The sequence below is a fragment of the Lontra canadensis genome, unplaced genomic scaffold (assembly GCF_010015895.1).
Source record: "Lontra canadensis isolate GAN:19392208 unplaced genomic scaffold, GSC_riverotter_1.0 scaffold19, whole genome shotgun sequence".
Lineage (NCBI taxonomy): Eukaryota > Metazoa > Chordata > Mammalia > Carnivora > Mustelidae > Lontra > Lontra canadensis.
The window spans coordinates 14,068,846-14,088,525 of record NW_022631013.1 but is presented as its reverse complement, the minus strand read 5'-3'; the positions used below and the strand labels follow the sequence as shown (position 1 = coordinate 14,088,525).

The window sequence follows — 19,680 nt, the reverse complement described above, 5'->3', positions numbered from 1 at the left end:
GTTAATTCCTTCTACAACTCAGGGCCCCCACGACCCTGCAGCAGCTAGCTGGAGAGAATGGTGGAAGTGGCTAATGCAGACGTGCTGCAGTTCCAGGAAGGGAGCAGCACCTTACTGGGCTGGTTCTCCAGAAGGCTCTACTTGCTCTGAATCTGTGTCCAGTACCTGGTGCTATTTCTTCACTAGTCAGGATTCACAGATCCAGGAATCACGGATAGAAATGGAAGATGGCCTCCTCACTGTGACCCCTGGTGTCCCACTGGCAGCATGTTTGCTTCCTGTCCCTGTGACCTTATGTTCTTCTGGCCTGGAGGTCTTAGTCCCAAAGGGAGGATGCTTCCACTGGGAGACACAACATTAATTCCATTGGACTGGACACTGAGACTGCCTCCCGGCCCTCGGGGCTCCTTATGCCACTGAGTCAATGGGCACAGAAGGAGTTTCTCTACTGATCAGGGTGCCTGATATGGAGTTGGGCCACCGCCCCATGATGGAAGTACGTAAGTGTCTGCCTGCATCCAGAGACTGCTGACAGGGCCTCTTACGAGCGCCATGTCCTGTGACTAGAGTTAGTGGAAAACGACAACAGCCCAATCCAAGTAGGTTACCATGGGCCTAGACCCTTCAGGAATGAAGGTTTGAGTCATCCAACCAGGCAAAGAATCATGACCAACGAGGGGCTTGCTGAAGGCAAAGGGAATACAGAACAGGGCGTGGAAGAAGATAGTTACAGCGGCAGCAACCATGTGACCAGTTAGAGAAACAAGGACTATAATTGTCATGAGGGTTTCCTCTTCATTTTGTTTTGAACGTGTGTGTATGTGTGTGTGTGTGTGTGTGTGTGTGTGTGTGAAGCAAGTATCTTTGCTTTTTTCCCCTCTCTTACTCGCTTATCATGTAGCATAAGAGGTACTGATTTTATATCGAAGTTCTTAGGCATTGTTAATTTCATACCATAGCACTTAAGTATTATGGGATCTCAGGGACAGGACCACTTAAGGACTTCACGTCCTCTTCTGGACTCTCCCTTCCCCTTACAACCTCGTTATTGTCTTTATAATGAGAGAAGTAAGATTTCGGATGCGTATGGCTGCAAAGTGGGCAAAGAGTAGACTTGTGATGGTTAATTTTATGTGTCAACTTGACAGGGTAATGGGGTACCCAGACATTTGGTTAAACATTTTTCTGGGCATGTGTGTAAGGATGTTTCTGGATGAGATTAACATCTGAACCTGAATAAAGCAGACTGCCTTCCCTAATGGGCGAGGGGGCATCCAATCAGTTGAAGTTCTGAATAGAACAAAAATCTGGACCCTCCTGACCCTCAAAACTGCCTTGAGTGGGGTAAATGGTTCCCTCCTGCCTGCAGACTCAAACTCAAACATCGGCTTTGCCTGGGACTTGCACCTGCTGGCCTTCAGACTGAAACCACACCATCAGCTCTGCTGGTTCTCCAGGCCTTTGGACCCAGCCCTCTTGGATTTCCAGCTTGCTGACTGCAGGTCTTGGGACATGTCAGCCTCCATAATCATGTGAGATAATTCCTTACAATACCTCTCTTCCCTTTGTGAATATACACATTCTACTGATTCTGTTGTTCTAGACAACCCTGACAAAGACAACACACACACACACACACACACACACACACACACACACACACAGCCCTGCAAAGGGCAGTGTTATTCCAGGGTCATTGCCACAGAAGGAAACAGGAAGAAGTAGCTATGGGAAGTCTGCCCCTGTCCCTCCCCCAGGTGGTAATGATTGTGTCCCCGCATCTGTCATGACATGGTCCCCTTTCGTGCCTACTCACGTCAGGGTCCAGCTCATCCAGCTCATTTTCCAGGGTCCTGAGCTCTTCCTCTGTGAGGGCTCCGAGGATTTCATCTTCATCCAGGTCCCGGTATTTCTCTAGCTCTCGTCTGTACGACATGGTAAGAGAATCTGTGCTTGTCTTCTGACTTTCTGTGATCTATGACCTACCGGAAAGAGACAAATCTTAGAAAGACCTTTCTTGGATTTTCTCTCTCAGAGCAAATCAATGCTTGGCAGGCACGTGGTGGCCGGGCACACTCTGTGAATGGTCAGGAACACTCTAAGTCGGATTAATTTTCTGTGCAAGGTAAGAGTCCTGATGGCATGTGACCAACTAAATTGTAATTGACTATATTGGCATGGCCATTAATTCCAAGGAAACAGGGAATGGTTTGTGAATGATTGAAAACTATTTTATTCTTTAAGTAGTTCTGGTGATTTTCTGTAGAAATGCCCTCCCCCCTTTACCCCCTGCCCTGAGGGAAAACATGAATGGTGGAAGGTCTGCCAAAGCTGATTTTATAAGCGGAGGGTGTCAGTTGAACACCTGCTTCCTGCAGGTCTTTCCCCTACAACATCTCAATCAAGCCTAGCAAAAAGCAGCCGGCGATAATGGCCAACGTTTACCACCACATCCAAGCGCTGGGTTAAGCATATCACGACGATTTTCTAATTTAACCTCTGAGGGAGGTATTTGTTGTCACCCTCATTTTATGGATGAGGACATGGAGCTTAGGGAGGTTGAGTGACTCACGGGAATCATGCTTCCAGGAAGTTCTAGAACCACCGCATGTATCCTGATCTGCCCTAAGCCCTCTGTCCTCCCTGTTGGCTCAACGTGTCTGGTCATGGGACAAGCCCAGCTCACACATCACCTCCTCCATGAAGCCTCTGTGTCCGGTCACTAAGCAAAGCTCACTCCGGCCCTCACGCTGGGTCCGCACTCTCTACTCAGCTCACATCCATGGCCTGTGGCGTTCCCCACTGCCAGAGTGCCAGTTTGCCGCATCCCCCTTCCCCCAGGGCCCAACCCCGGGCCTTTTACTGAAATGAACCTAATTGCAGTTCTACTTGCATCAGGCAACTCTGGGCTCTTCTCCTCTCGGAAAACGTCAGCTTGCTGCGGAAGCTGCCGGCATCTTTGTGTTTGAGCCTGTTCCCCCCTTAGCCCTCCTTTCGGAAGCTGACAGGCTATACAGGGAGCAGTATCTCGGGACTTCCCTCAACACTGCGGAACGGAATACACTCCTGTGTACAGCGCTGGTGTTAGGGGTTGAATTGTGCCCCCCCTCAAATTCATCTGTGGAAGTTCCAGCCCCCAGGACTTCCAGAAGCCAGCACCACACTGCAAGGAAGCATGTGACGTTGCTTGGAAATAGAGTCATTGCAGACCTAATTCGTTCAGTTTACACAAGGTCATACTACAGCAGAGTGAGATCCCCACCCAAGGACTGGTGGCCTTGTAAAAAGTAGAAATTTGGACACACACTTGGGAACATTTGTGAGGCTGTAGAGACCAGGGTGATGCTTCCGACAGACCAAGGAACATGGCAGACTGCCAGCAAAGCACCAGAAGCAGAGGGACAAGCCTGCAGCAGACCCCATGGCCCTTGGAAGGAACCAACCCTGAGGACACCTTGATCTTGGACTTTCAGCCTCCAGAACCTTGAGACGATACATGTTTGTTGTTTAGGCCACGCCGTCTGTGGTACTTTGTTACGGCAGCCCCAGCAAATGAATTCCATCAGCATTGCCTTCACCAGCAGTTTGTGTTTTTATTTATTTATTTATTTTATTTTTTTTAAAGATTTTATTTATTTTTTTGTCAGAGAGAGAGAGAGAGAGAGAGAGAGATTGAGCGTGAGAGTGAGCACAGGCAGATAGAGTGGCAGGCAGAGGCAGAGCGAGAAGCAGGCTCCCTGTTGAGCAAGGAGCCCGATGTGGGACTCGATCCCAGGACTCTGGGATCATGACCTGAGCCGAAGGCAGCCGCTTAACCAACTGAGCCACCCAGGCGTCCCAGTTGTGTTTTTAGACCCCTACATAAACACACGCGCACGTGCACGCCCATGGCTCCTCTGTTACAGCACTGATGGGATTTTCCAGCATAGAGAGAAAAGAAAGCTAGGAAAAGACAACCAACTCCTCAATCAAAGAGCAATTGTTAACTAAAAACAGTCCGTGCACTTAAAGTTTCCTCAGCCGACAGGAAAAGCCTCCATTTCGGAAAGTAGAGAGACGTGTTATTAATGTACGTCTGTGCACGTGCCAGCGTATTTGCAGGAGAAATACAGCAGGCTGGTCTGATAAGAGAGGACCTGCTTCCCAAACACAGAAAACCCCAGTGTCATCCTTTTCTCTAAGAATGGCTCAGCTTGGTCTGACCTCTTCCTTTGCCCAGGCCCCAAGAATGTGATGTTCAGACCATAAATGGGTCCCCCTTGATTCATTTCTTTTTATTTCCAAAGAAAGCACAAGCAGCTGACAATGTGCTGGTATAGATGAAAAAAAAAACACAAAACACAAAAAACAAAACCCTCTGTGAATGTGTGCAGAGAATACCCTAATTTGGCTTTTCTTTTTTTTTTTCTTTTTTTAAGATTTTTTATTTATTTATTTGATAGAGATCACAAGTAGGCAGAGAAGCAGGCAGAGAGAGAGGAGGAAGCAGGCTCTCCGGTGAGCAGAGAGCCCGACGTGGGGCTCGATCCCAGGACCCTGAGATCATGACCTGAGCTGAAGGCAGAGGCTTTAACCCACTGAGCCACCCAGGCGCCCCTAATTTGGCTTTTCTTGAGTGGAATAGGAAAGCTTCTATAGCCAAGAGGGACACCAATGAATGGTACAGAGGCTTCCAGAACTAACTCATAGAGACACCTCTGAACTAGCTGCCAAACACGTTCTCAACACGCACTCAAACAGGTTTTGGGTTCTCCAAAGTTCCACAGGACCTGAGACCACAGGATTTCTCAAAACTTTCGGTATGCTTCCACACATTAGGTCCCTCCAGGAGAAATAGGTTACGTGCAGAATTTTCCTGGTCTTTAACCATGAAACGCTGTCTCTGAGAAAGTGCTCCTGGGATTGGAATCCCATGAAGCAAAGTTTGGGTAACAGCCTGAGCCTCACCTCTGGGTCGCATGACGGAGCCACTCAGACTCATACCAGAAGGCACCTGGGGACAGGACCAGCTGGGACAGGTTTGGGACGCTGGGAGCTTCCCATGCTTGCTATCTCTGCCAGAGGACTCATTTCCTAGATGATTTACACTAAAATCCTTAGGGAAAAAGTGACAGACAGAGCCTGCAGAAGGGATGAGCCAGGTAAGGGACGAGAGGACAGCAGGAAGAGCAGTTAGAAAGGCATGAGGAGAGAGACGTAGGTGGTGACTATGGGACCCATTGAAGGAGGGACGGGCAGGCCACCTCCAGAGATGCCACCCTGAGGGGTGCAATCATGAACATTCCCGAAGGACTCCCCGGCTTAGTACACACAGGGAAGGGAAGTTAACATTCCTCTTACACACTCCAAGGTGCTGCTGAATTAAAAAATCCTATTTCAGGGATGCCTGGGTGGCTCAGTTGGTTAAGCAGCTGCCTTCAGCTCAGGTCATGATCACAGTGTCCTGGGATCGAGTCCCACATCGGGCTCCTTGCTCGGCGGAGAGCCTGCTTCTCCCTCTGCCTCTGCCTGCCATTCTGTCTGCCTGTGCTCGCTCTCTCTCCTTCTCTCTCTCACAAATAAATAAAATCTTAAAAAAAAAAAATCCTATTTCAGAGGATTTAAAGGCCCTTTCTTTCCCAGAAATGTTACAGAGCAACTGGACCTTCTGTTAAGTAAACTGAGAGGAGCGGAGGGCTCTTAAGGCCAGCTAGAAAGCTGTCAGCTTCAAGCCAAGCTCACCTACTTGGCTCCCAGAATGGGCTTCTCTAAAGCAAGATTCTCCTCCTGGGGTCAGTGACGTGGAGAGCTGGAGGTGGGGAGGGACAGGGTAGGAGGGACGTGAAAACCATGTGCGTAGAGCCCACAGTAAGCTTGACTTTAAAATGTGGCTTGGAAGAGATGATGTTTTATAGCTGGTAATAAAAGGCCTCCATTTCCTAATAAAAGAGGTGTCCCTGATGGACACAGAGCTGAGATTCAGAATACTCTGGTTGGAGCGCTGGTTGTGGTGGTCACTCCCTTGCTAAATGCCTCCCTTCCTCTGGGCCTCCATTTGCTCATCTGTAAAATGAGCGTAAGTGGACTGGGACGCTCTGCTTGTAACCTGTGCCTCTTGAAGCTCTCCAAACACTGGATCAGATGGGTGGTCTTTGAACCGTGAGCAGGGAGACCTCAGGCTCCTTCAGGGCCCCTGCTGGGGGTTACGTAGGAAAGGTGTAGTGAGGGGGCTCACCTTGGTTTTGCCCGATGTATTTATTTGGGGCTCCATACCAGATTTTCCTTGAAGAAAGGGGGGTTCAGCTGCGGAAGTAGAAAGTTGCCAATCATGCCAAACAGTGAGAGAGTAGTAATAGTGCTTATTCCCCCCATAGCGTGTTGTGAAGGTTAAGTGGCCTCGAGCAGATCAGGTACAAAGCCTGGGACTGGTGTGCAGTCAACACAGCTCCACAAACGCTAGCCATGACCATGAGGCTGCCACCCTGCTGCTGCTGCCGCTGGGCTTGCCTTCCCCTCCCCCTCCCCCAGGCCCTATCAGCAGACTGTAACTCCCCTCAGAGAAGGACTTATGTCTTATTTGTCTTCGTGTCCCCAGTGCCTAGCCCTGTGCCTGGCAAATGTGCTAGTAGAGAATGAGCACATTCAGGTTTCAGTCTAGTGTCCTTGGGCCTTTGGGCAAGTCCCTTCTCCTCTTGCATTCTTTGGGTCTGGGAGAGCTGGGAACCCAAGAGTGGGGGACAGCACCAGGAAGGGGGTGATGATAAAGTTTCCGGCATGGCCTGCCTGAGGCCCCTCTCTTACCTGCTTTATAAATTGAGTTCTGAGTAAGAGTTGGTAAGAAAAACAAGAGTGTCTCAAGAAACATAAGACACACGGCAAAACTCGAGTTTTCCACAGCTAGAGTCTGTGTCACACCAGCCAGCGTACTTGGTCACCTCCCTTCTCAGCAGCCGAAGCCTTAGACCGCCGCTCAACGTGAAGAAATAGAACTTACAGGCTGTGCCAGGAAATAAAACTAGGCAGGTTGGAGAGTAAAAAATAGTGGGTCAAGGGCTGAGGCCATCCATCAGCAAGCTTCAGAAGTGAAAGCTCTCGGAGTACCAAATACACTTTTAAATCTTTCGTGGGGAGCAGGTCCAGTCACTTCTGCTAATGGCGTTTCCAGCATCCGGCCCCACGGGAAAACTCCGGAAGGAGGCACTGGAACAGCGTCAGGATTTATGGACTGCATTTCCCTGAGGTCAGGAGGGGCTGAGTCACAAGTTCAAATGAATATTTTCCAGGCGTGCCATCTTCTTATCTCAGCCACAGTGAACATCAAGATGATGGGTGAAGAAAGGCTGATTTACAAAGTTGATGCTTCATACTCGATCTTCTAGTGTCTTTGTCCTTCTCTCTCTCTCTTTTTAAAGATTTTATTATTTGAGAGAGAGAAACAGCATGAGAGGGGAGAGGGTCAGAGAGAGAAGCAGGCTCCCTGCTGAGCCGGGAGCCTGAAATGGGACTCGATCCCAGGACTCCAGGATCATGACCTGAGCCGAAGGCAGATGCTTAACTGACTGAGCCACCCAGGTGCCCCACGTCCTTCTCTTTTGGAAGACACTTTGGTCAAAGAGATTTTAGGCCTCATCACCGAAGCCTGTCCCTCTCTCTTCCCTTGGCTTCAGGGACACAAGAGTGCCTGAGATACCCTCTTGAGAGAGCTGTCTCCCCACTGCCCTCCTTCATGAGGCACCCCTGGGGACAGCCATGCTTCACACCATGTGACACTTCCCCTCAGCTGATTGGACAAAGTGGGTGCCCGGCTCAGAGCAACGGATTACTCGGCTAGTCAATGAGCCATGAGGTGGCTTAGAGTTGGGTGAATGAGCTTTTATTTCTTGGCATTTGTATTAGTTCCTGGGATTGTCTTAACGAATACCACAAATGGACTGGCCGAAAGAGCAGAAATGGTTGTCTCTCAGTCCTGACAGCTAGACCTTCAAAATCGAGGTGTTGGCAGCGTTGGCTCCTTCTGAAGGCTCTGTGGGAGAATCTGGTCCCTGTCTCTCCCCTAGCTCTGGGAGCCTCAGGCATCCCTAGACTTGAGCTGACGGTCTCCCTGTTCTGGACGTGTTTGTGCCTACACATCCCCTTGATATAAGGACGCCAGCCATATCGGACAAGGGCCTGCCCTTGGGAGCTTATCTTAACTTGATCGTCTGCAAAGACCCTACTTCCAAATAAGGTCACAATCACAGGTATAAATTTTGGGGCGATACAGTTCAACCCACAACAGCACTGAACAGGGACTCCAGGAGAAAGGGAGGCAGGTGGCAGGGGAAGCTGGAGGCAAAGAGACTGCCATGAGCATGTGGAAGCTGAGGCCACGAGGGAAGAGACATTTAGGAGAGTAAAAGTCTTCAGAGGAGGGCGAAATCCTGGGATGAGAAGGAGATAGAAAACGCTGTGTCCCCAGAAGGGCCCTGCTGCCCCAGGTCTGGGTTGCTGAGGCTCATGCTGGATTCCCATGAGAACCCCATCCTCCCACAGTCCTTGGGAGCCCACCCTGTCTCCCACATGCTACCCTCCCCGCGCTCAGTCACCTTGAATGAGCCCTTTGTAGCCCACGAGAGCTCAGACTCTGGGTTTCCCTCCTTCCTTTCTGCCCTTCCTTCTCAGTCACCCCAATGATGCATTCATTCTCCTTGGCCCACGGGTCCCTTGGGCTCTAGCCTCTCCTCACATCTCACACTTCTCCTGGCGCTTCTCATCTTCTCCTGTGTGGATTTGGTTACCAGTGATAAGCTGATGACTCTCAGCCAGTCTCTCCAGCCCCGGCTCCTGCCAGGCACTCCTGGAGCGCCCCAGGCCCCACATGTCCAACGCTGAATGTGGGCCTGCCTGCCCACCCCCACCTTTTCCTCCTGGGTGACCACTGGAACAGCCTCAGTCACCCCTGGGGCCAGCCTGCACTTCCCCACCCCACTCCCCTCGCTCTGGTCAGTCCCCATGCCCGCCAGTCCTCTCTCTCTTTCTCTCTTATTTTTTAAACATTACAGTGTTTTTGAAATTGTGATAAAATGCACATAACAAAATTAACCATTTTTTTAAAAAGATTTTATTTATTTACTTGACAGAGAGAGAGAGAGAGAGCACAAGTAGGCAGGGAGGCAGGTGGGGGGCGGGGAAGCAGGCTCCCCGCCGAGCAGAGAGCCCAATGCGGGGCTCGATCCCAGGACCCTGATATCATGACCTGAGCTGAAGGCAGAGGCTTAACCCCCTGAGCCACCCAGGAGTCCCTAAAATTTACCATTTTAACCTTTTTAAGTAAGCCCCGGTGGCATGAAACACAGTCGCACTGTTGCGAAGCCATCGCTTCTGCCCATCTCCAGAACTTGTTCGGAAACTCGCCCCATTAAGCACTAACTCCCCATCCTGCCCTCCGGGCCTCCCCAGCCCCTGGCAGCCACCACTCTCCTTCTGTCCCTGTGAATGTGACCAGCCCAGGCACTTCATCTTAGTGGAATCCTACCGTATTTGTCCGTTTGGGACCAGAAGCCTAACTTTCTCCTGTCCTTTCTGTCTGTCCTTCCTCTCCCTTTCCATGAGGCTTGTCTTTTCCTAAAATCTATGTTATCACAACAGTCCCCCAAACTCTCCCTGCTTCATCCCTACCTTCCTGTCCACTCAGGAGGCAACTCAGCCTCTAAATGATATTCAGGAATGTCAGTTCTGATGCTGCTCCGAGCTGAAAGCCGCCTTCCAAGGCCCCATCATGACAGACAGACAGCAAACACGTCCGCCTGGGGTTTGAGGCCATCGGAGAGCTGGTGGCCGCTGGGCCTCCCCAGCTTCTGATCCAGCCCAGGCCTTCCCTTTCCGCCTGTGCTAGAACACTCGCCCCGGCCACCCCTGACATTTCAGTCCTCCCAGCTGTCCTGTCAGCCTGGAGTGTCCTCTCCTGACCTCTGAAGACCCGATAAGTCCTGGAGGCACAGTCTCTCCAGAGAGCGAAGCATCCCGACCTCCTTATTGGGGTGGCTGGCCTTCCCCCTGCACAGCCTCCTGGGGCCTGGGGATGACTGTGTCCCCATGTCCCTCAGCACCCCATCACCTCCCCCACTAGCTGGGCCCGGTGGGCAGCCCCCCTTGACCAGCTCCACATCTCGGTGAGCAGCCAGGCCTGGCGCAGAGTGAGGGCCTGGTCACCGCAGCTCGTTCAGGGACACAGGCCCGGGGAGCAGAGCAGACGACGGAATTCCAGCCGGGGCCAGTGACCCGCAAGGGGAGAAAGTCAACCAGCCCTGGGTGGGGGCTGCCAGGTAGGGTGTGAAAGGAGAAGACAAGCAAGCAATGGAAGCTCTAGGTGGCTTAACCTCCTCGAGGTTTAGGCTTTGTAACAGGGTCGTAGAATGCGATGCAAGAATCGTACCAATCAGCATGCAACGTGCAGAGATCTTTGCAGCTGATACACCTGGAGCACTTCCAGGCCGCTGTTCCATGTCCCCGGCAGAGCGAGGGGTGAGTGTGCCTTGGGGAGTGGTGTCCCTGTGGTGAGACCCAGCCAGGGAGCCAGATGAGAGGGCTGAGCTTCCTAGCCACTTGCTGGCCCATGTCCCCTGCCATCTTGCTTCCCCAGGGAGCCCTGGCCTGCTGCTTAACCCCCACTGGGCCATGGGAGGAATCCCCCCCACCCCCACCCCACCATGGGACTGGCTGCCAAATGAGCCAGGTCTGGGTCCAGTGCAAAGTAAGACCATAGGATCCTCTGTTCAAAATCAGAAAAAAGTGCCACTAAAGGTACCAAGATAGAAAGTTTTACCTTCCTCTCATGGCCTCGCTCTTGCTGTGTCATAGTGTTTTCTTATTGTTTAATTTCTGGGTCACACAGGTGCCCGTGGGCTGCGACACAAAACATGCATGCCAAATGCACTAGCAGCCACTCTCTCCCCTTCCCCGCTCGCCTACCCCCCCCAACTCCCGCCCGGAGCAGGATACGCACAGCCCACACACAGAAATGAGCCATCTGGGGGATCGCAACCTATGTGCTGGACTAGGGGGGACAAGAGGCAACGTTGCCGGCAGAATGTACCAGAGATCTGCAGAGGTAGCTGCAGGCAGGCTGGTGGGACCCAGGGGGTGCCCAGGATGGGAGACAGCTGGGGTCTAAGAGGCAGCAGGAGGTGGGGACTTGAGCGGGCCAAGCCGCTAAGCCTGGGGCATGCTCTGTTGGCCATGGGAATTCACTTAAAAGTACAAAGCCAAAGATAAAATTAAGAATTTCAGGAGATATCTACAGAGAATTCACCCAAGCCCAGGGTCCTTTGCAGAGTACATTCTCTGCAACTATGTCACCTACAAGCCATCCCCAGTCCTCTCCCCAGGACACACATCCTGAAGGCCCTAGAGCCAGACTCAGCTTTGTCTCCACTCAGATGGTCCTTTTCCTTCCTCCCTAGTATCTTCCCACCTATGGTCCCTGCCTCTGCAGGAAGCTGTCCACTGGGCAACGGCAGAAGGAGCCCTACGATAGGAGTCAGGGGATCTGGTTACAAGTCCTATTGGTTGAGGACTTGCTGTGCGATCTTGGGCAAGTTGCTGTACCTCTCTGGATCTCAGTTTCGACAACCCAATTCATTGGGTATTTACTGAGAAACTCTTACGTGCAGGGCATGGTGGGCCTTTGTGGCACAGACAGAAATTAAGATATTTCCTGGTCCTTAGGATGCTTATAGTGAAGTTGGGAGGGTAACACTCACACAGAGATCCCTGGGGCCATGTCACATGCATGGTGCTATACAGAGAGAATGAGATAAAGGATGATACAGTTCACATTGCTGGTTTCCTTCCCCTTGTCTCAGTCCCACAATGCTTGAGACCTGACAAGCTAACCCCATAAACATGAGATGGGTGGGGACCTAGCTGAGCAACCATGAGAAAGATTTAAGGGTTCTCAAGGGACTGTCAACCCAACGTAACTCGACAGTGTAAGGCACTGGCCCCGAAGGGTCATGATGGGATCTCCTCCGCATTCATCAAAGTACAGTGGCTGAAGAAAGGCAATGGCAGTCTTGCTTAGCTTCATGCTGGGGCTTAGCTCTGGGCCCCCACCCTTTCATTTGAGGGGGTGACTTTTTTTCCTTTTTAATAAGGCATTGGCTTTGTATGTAGTCAAGTGTGCAAGTCTTGACAGCACAGCTCCCTGAATTTCCCACGTCTGCACCTATGTAAACACCACTCAGAGGAAGACAGGGGCCATTTCCAATCCATCAGAATTCTCTTGTACCTCCTCTCAGTCCATCTCCCTCAAAGGTAATTGCTCATCTGACTCTTAAAACCACAGGTGGGTTTTAGCTGTTTTGAACATCACATAAATGAAAACACACAGTGGGAATGTTCTCACGTCCGGCTTCTTTCACGCACATCACAACTGTGGGATTCATCTGTGTTGTGTTAACAAGAGTTCATTCTTTTTCACTGATGTGTAGTATTCCATCAAACAAATTACACCATAACTTAGTTACTCTACTGGTAATGAACATTTAAGTTATTTCTAGTATTTGGCAACTATAAATAGGGCTACACATGCCTTTTGGTAGAAATAATCCCTTATTCCTCTTGGATACATCCCTGGAGTTGAATTACTCGCCTGGAGTAAGTGTACATTTAGTTTCCATAGACACTGTCAAACAGTTTCCCAAAGTAATTGCCCAATTTTCCATTTTTACAGGTGATGGGTAAGAGTTCCAGTTGCTCTGTATCCTCGTCCACTCTTGCTATGGTCCGTACTTTTCCATTTTAGCCTAAGCCATGATGCCGGGTGGCTGGTGGTATTTCGTTGTGTGTTTCCCTGCTCTCTAGCAATGCTGAGTACAATTCATACGCCTGGTGGCCACGTGGGTGACCTCTTCTGTGAACTGGACCTTTGCTCATGAGCGCTGATGAGTCCAGAGAAGGGAAGCAGGGTATCACAGGAAGAACAGTTGAAGGACCAGGAGAGACGTGGTCACACTCTTCACGCCCGTAATGCGCTGCCTCTGGGAAGGAGGGACAGATGTGCTCTGGGACTCCCCAGCAGGCAGATGACCTAGATTACCACGACGTGGATTTAGGATCTGCACCAGGAACATTCTCTTTAAGAGACTTGTCTCTTGGGCTGTTTGCTTTTATTTTCCCCCAGCTGATCTCATTCTCTTAGTCATACGGGAAAACACCTGCTGAAAAAGCAGGGAAGCTAAACACAGCGTTTGACCCTGTCTCTTTCTGCCGTTGCTACGAGCCCCATCCCAGGGCACTTGGAGTCTCAGAGGTCCACACGTCCGTCAAAACTGTCCAGTGGGTTAAATTAGAAAGGCCATGTGCGTGTGGGTGCACGCGGCTGTGCGTATGTTCATTCTGCATCTCTTGAGGTCATCACAGTGTCTGAGTCACCACACGAATCACTGTAAGCAACAGTGTTCCAGGAAAGGGCTCTGAAACCATCTCCTGACCCTGGCTGGCCTGCAAACCGGGCCACAGTCTGTTCTGGGGCTCCTTTCCCCCACCTCTCAGCAGCTCCTCCAGCGCAAGCCACTGTGAGCTCTCACCAGACCCAGCCTCTTCTGTGCCATCTCTCTCCCAGCTGCAAAGGGCTCTAGCAAGCCAGACATCTTAGTACAAGTGGGAGAGGACATCAGAGTTCGGCCAACAGAAGCATCGTCTTACTGTGCCCCTCTGTCCCCCAGACTGAAAGCTACTTGGGAGCAAGCGTGTCCCTCTCCCACGGTCCCACACAAAGCCTGTGCCTCTCAGGTGCTGAGGGCAAGTTTGCTAAGTAAATGAATGAACGCCTTGCCTTGTTACTGGCTTTGACAGCCATAAATCAAAAGCATTGGTAGAATAAAAGCTGGTTTGTAGAAAAGCCTGTGGACCTCACTCCTCTCCTCAGTTTCCATTTGACAAACACAACTTGTCACCTTGCCTCACAGCAGGTGTTAACATAAGGTTTGGCTCCTGAAGCTAGTTTTTGTATTTTCGGGAAAAACAATATGAAAATCAGCAAATCGCAAATGGGGGGGGAATATCGGCTGCTCATTGAACAAAGGGCTAATTTATTTAATAGACAGAGTCCTACCAAAAAACCAAAGCAAACCAAAGTGCCAACAACTAAATCAACTCAACAAAAACGTAGAGAGAGGAAGGGAACAGGCAATTCACCTAAAAATACAAACGGCTAAAGAACCTAGAGGCAGATAACAATGCTCACTCCTAACTTGGGAAGGTAAATTAAGAAATGAGCCATTGGATCCATCCATCACATTAACAAAACAGCAAAGCCTGAGAATCCCCAGTGTTTGCGAGATGTGGGGGAGAGCAGCGCTGTCACAGGGAAGAGAAACTCCCATTGGTTTACTCCCTTTCAAGGCAAGTTAAGCCATATCTACCCAACTGCCTAGGCCCTTTGACTCAGCAATACTCCTTCTGGGAATTTATCCTGCTCATTTACTCACTGAATTATACAAAGATACATGTATCAATCATCTGATTATTATCTGTATTAGCAAAAAACCGGGAACCACATAACAGTTCGTCCACAGGGCCCTGGGTACATAAGGTCTAGTGCAAACATAGGGCCAAGGCTATTAACCTCAGCCTTGAGGCTGTTTCCCCCAGCGCGTCACTGTACCTCATAATAACAAGTGCTATTCTGGACATCCTGCATCAGGGGCACAGTGATAAGCGCTTTCTACAGATTATTTCAAGCAATCTTAATAACTCTAGGAAGTAGGTACTTTTTATTCCCATTTTATAGATGAAGAAACTGGATCGCAGTCATCTGACTTCATTAGCCCCCAAGGGGTGCCATAACCAGTTACCACAAACTGGACGGCTTAAATTTGCTCTGTTGCAACTCAGAATGTCAAAAACTGGGAACCAGGATATCAGCAGGGTTGGCTCCTTTTGGAGGCTCTGAGGGAGAATCCGTTGTCTCAAGCCTCTCTCCTAGCTCCTGGTGATGCCGGGGCTCCGTGGAATTTCTTGGCTTGTACCTGCATCACTGACTCTGTCATCGCAGACCCTCCTTTGTCATGAGGGTTCCCTCCTCTTACAAAGACACCAGTCGCTGGATCTAGGGCCCACCCCAACCCAGTAATACCTTGTCTTAACCAATGACATCGTGAGGACCCCATTTCCAAATAGGGTCACCTTCTGAGGTTCCATGGACATGATTTTGGGGGGACACGATGTAACTTAATACAGTGACCAAGGTCACCAAGCTAGTAAGTACTCGAGCTGAAATCGGAATCCAGATAAGACTCCACTTGACTGTGTGTGTCATCACTACTCCAAGCTGCCTCCCCGTCAGAGCTCACGCTGTGGGATGCTAACCACATCACAGGCGCGGTCTTACACACTCACGTATAATAGCTCACTTAGTCCCCACAGCACCCCCGCTTTATAGATGGGGAAATAGGTTCCCACAGCAACCCTATTTTATAAAAGGAGAAACTGAGGCATGGAGAGTTTAAAATCACCTGAATTTACATAGCTAGTAACAGGCAGACCTTTGATTTGAACCCAGGGAGTTGTCCTCAAAGTCCATGTTCTTAAGCCCGATGCTAAACTGCCTTCCAGGGGCGCCTGGCTGGCTCAGTCGGTTAGGCGTCTGCCTTCAGCTCAGGTCATGATCTCGGGGTCCTGGAATGGAGCCCCACATCGGGCTCCCTGCTCAGCAGGGTGTCTGCTTTTCCCTCTCCCTCTGTTCCTCCCCATGCTCATGCTAGCTTTGTCTCTCTCCCTCTCTCTCTCAAATAAATAAAATCTTGGGGAAAAAAGGAAGCAGCCTTTCACCTAGTGTTGCATTGTGATGTATGGTCTGGGAAGGAGGGCTCAGAAAACACCTGTCTCCCCTGAAAGACCAGTGTTCATCAGACAGCAACCATCCCCCAGTTCATCTTGTGTCCCTTTCCCCTTGGCCGTCATGATTCATCACAGAGCTCACTTGGGTGTCCAAAATCAGTTGCCATCTCAGCCAAGACGCTGGCCTAATTACCACCCCTTATTCTGCAGTGGGCATTTTTAACCTGGGGTTTCGAGTGACCTTCAGGGGGACTCACCTGCCCACTGTAGTGACATGTGGTGATAAACTGCCATGCACAGGAACATTCGTTTTTCTCCAGAAAAAAAGGTGAGAGCAAGGCCCTGAGCTCCCATCAGGTTCCCAGGATTTCAGAATCCTGATTTTCAAACTTGCAGCCCTTTTTTTAAAACATCTGTTCTTCCCAGTTACGTTGCCTGAGCAGGTTTATTTTAAGCGGTCTCAAAGCCTTTCAATGGTGTAAATGGAATGCAATAGAAAACCACAAACAAATGCATACAATGTTGTCTTCCCGTCTGACTTTTTAAACCGTCCTGGGTTTGCCAGGAAGACGGTCCCTCTTTAGGGCTCCCCCCACCCTTGTCTTCTGAGTGGTTCTGAGGGAGGCAGCCGTGTCCCCATTGCAGCACCGGGAGCGCTCATCCTGGGCTCACAGATGCCTCACTTATAAGCAGCTTGCCCTGAAAAGGCCATGAGACACAGGAGTCTGGGGAGAGGTTCTAGGCTGGCCAGGAAGTGGGCAGTTGGGCTTGACAGTCCTGTCTGGGCCTAAATCTCTGCAGGTTGCAAAGGAGGAGGGAAGGTAGCAGAAGATGGAGATTACCCACTGCTGCTCAGCCCCACCCTTCCGGCGGCATGTCGAGTTTGGGGTCTTGCCCTCACCAGCGTGCTGCAGCCACATACGTGCCTACCACAGGCCCTCCCCACCATCACTGGGGTCCCTGTTACCTGCCCATTCTGTCCTCCCAAACCCCCGCCTCCCCCACATGCCCCACCACCTCCAACCTACCCCATCAGCCTCCATATGTGTGCCCTGCACGTGCTCCCTTAAAAACAAAACCAACCAACCCATCAAACAAAAACAAAAACCCAGTAAGAGCCCTGGATTTTGAGTCAGGGCTTAAATGAACTCATTTGTAGATTTTAATAAAAAATGATATCTTAATGCAAGGGCCAAGGGCAACAGTGGAGATAACCAGCCCTCCCCTCAGTGCTCAAAGTATGGGAGTCCGTGCATGCGGGCCGAGCATCGCAATAGGAGGTGTTCATTAGCGCTTATCATTAAGCCTATTACTTAATAAAATGATTAAAGCTTTTTAGACATGAGGAACTTATTACAAATTCAGAATCTCAGAACCTGTCCCAGGTCTACTGAGCCAGAGTCTGTATTTTAATAAGATCCCAAATGATTCAAATGCTAGAGAAGCCCTAGAACAGGATGCAAGCCCTCTCACTTCTCAAGCCTCCCAAACCATGGAGAACGCTTTGGCTTTTCTGGAATATGCACCCCAATTAGATGACCTGGGATAATTCCTATTTGGGTTCACTGTCCTTTGTCAACAAAGGGGGTTAATAACACCTACCCTTCCCCTCTTACAGGATTCCTGAGTTTCAAATGAGATCATGGATTCATTCTGTGTATTGAGATGGGGCTGATTGGGGTTTAGAGTCAGGGGGAGCGGAATAGGGTTTTTTGCCCTCACGGAGTCAATGGTTTGGGAAAACGTGCTGTAGATACCAGTTTCTGTTTTGTGATTGTCATCGCTGTCACTGGGCTCTCATTTGCATACCCTCTTACTCGCTCACTCATCCATTCAATGGTCAGTCATTTGTCACCACAGAAAGTGCCTACACTGAGACAAGCTCTGAGCTCTGAGCTGGAACACTGGGGAAGCAGAAATAAATCAGCCATAAATTGTCTTCAAGGAGCTGTCAGTCCCTTCAGAGACAAGGATTTAGCTGACGATTCCATTTAGAACACACTACGGCTGGTGCTCTCAGGTCCGTTTTGGTGGCTGAGGGAACACAGGTAAGGCAACGAGGAACTTTACTTCAAAGGATGACCACAAGTCCGCCATGTTAGGAAGGGAGAGAATAGCATTCCAGACAGAAGGAACAGCAGAGCTAAAGCCAGGGAGCCATGAAGTCACATAGGCTGGCTCCATGACCAGAAGTTAAGGAGAATTTGCAGGAGGGCCAAGAGGTGGTTTGGGAGAAGTAGCTTGGGGCCAGATCTTTGATGGTCTTGGGTTTAGTGCTAAGGAATCTGGTAGGAAATGGAGGGTCCCTGAAGGGAGAGGGATAACAGGGTTGGAGTTACATTTCATAAAGATATTTATTTATTTATTTATTTATTTATTTATTTATTTGACAGACATAGATCACAAGTAGGCAGAGAGGCAGGCAGAGAGAGAGGAGAAAGCAGGCTCCCTGCAGAGCAGAGAGCCCAATGTGGGACTCAATCCCAGGACCCTGGGATCATGACCTGAGCTGAAGGCAGAGGCTTTAACCCACTGAGCCACCCATGCACCCTCATAAAGATCTTTCAACAGTGTCGCAGAAGAAGAAAAGGCTTGATGCAGAGAGACATTTATGAGGCTCTGACAATAGCTCAGGGAAGAGACAGCAAGTACTTGATTGGCGTCGTGATTGTGGAGGTAGAAATGACTAAAAGGAATATTCAGGAAGGTAGAATTGACAGGATTCTCGACCAAATAAATGGGGTGGTGAAGGAAAGGAAGATCTCTGGCTTGGTGCCTAGCTGGATGGTGTTACTAATGTTAACCAAGATGGAAGACATTGAAGGAAGAGTTGGTGATGAGCCTGAGTCAGACCTGTTGGGTGTGAAGTGCCTTTGGGACTCCCTATTGGCTTTATCTGATTGGCAGGAGGCATGGATGCCTGGAGCTGAGGAGAGCAGCCCAGGCGGGACACACAAATCTGGGAGTTGTGAGTTTATGGCCCGTGGCTGGAGCCCTGGGCATGAATGGGATTGGAGGAGGGTGTGGGATGGAAAGAGAATAGGGTTGAGAATGGCACTGACATTTAAGAGATGAAAGATGAGTCCGTGAAGGAGGCTGAGTGAGGCCAAGAGCCGTTACTGCTTCCTTTAGTTCCTAGGGACAGGGAGGCTGAACACCCCAGTGCCCACAACTCATGACCCAACAGAAGCATCCCCAGGAAGGGCCATGGGGTTACTGCCCTAGAACTCCCAGGATGCGCAGTCGCTCAGGCTGGAGCCTGTGAGAAGAAGTCCTGAGGCGGGGACACATGGGCGCCTGGGCTTGGCCTGCCTCCTCTCCTCTCATCCCCATGCACAGTAACTCCAGCCTTTCACAGATGTGTTTTTGTCTGAGAGAAAAACAAAAGGATGCAAGAAAAGAGAAACAGAAGAAATGCTTGAATTTGTTTCATTTTCAGACCAGACAAGGGCCCAGCATTTCCTGACATCGAAAAAAACCTTCCAGACTTGTCCTAGGTTGACTCCAATGAGCTCATTCTCTCGTTATCATTAGGGACAAAGAGAGTCGGGTCCTTTCACAATTAACCAACAGAGGATCTTATAAAACAAAGCAAAAGAGAGGAAACGATCCCAGAATTCTGCTCTCCGATTTGTGTTCTCCTACAGAAACAGGACTGTGGCTTTACACTGAAAATGGCTCAGAGCAGCCAAATAATTGATCTATTTGGTGTTCTGGCTTTCAGTGAAAAGTGAACCGGCCTCTTTAGAAATGTTGGCAGCCTGGCTGGTCCATTAGTAAGACTGAAAAATCAAAACACTGACTGGAAAAGGCCATTATGACTCCTGGACTCAGCAGGAGTCATCAATAGATGATGTCATTTCAGAAATAAGCAAGCCA

General features: G+C 50.0%; 1 protein-coding gene across 1 annotated transcript in view; it reads right to left on the bottom strand.

The window, feature by feature from the left end:
- TMOD1 (tropomodulin 1) overlaps window positions 1-19,680 on the bottom strand; it is an 85,240-nt gene that overhangs the window by 62,571 nt on the left and 2,989 nt on the right. The window contains exon 2 of the mRNA XM_032860663.1: window positions 1,817-1,982. Within this exon, the coding sequence (XP_032716554.1) occupies window positions 1,817-1,936 (120 nt within the window). The 5' untranslated portion in view covers window positions 1,937-1,982. The remainder of the gene's footprint in view (window positions 1-1,816; window positions 1,983-19,680) is intronic.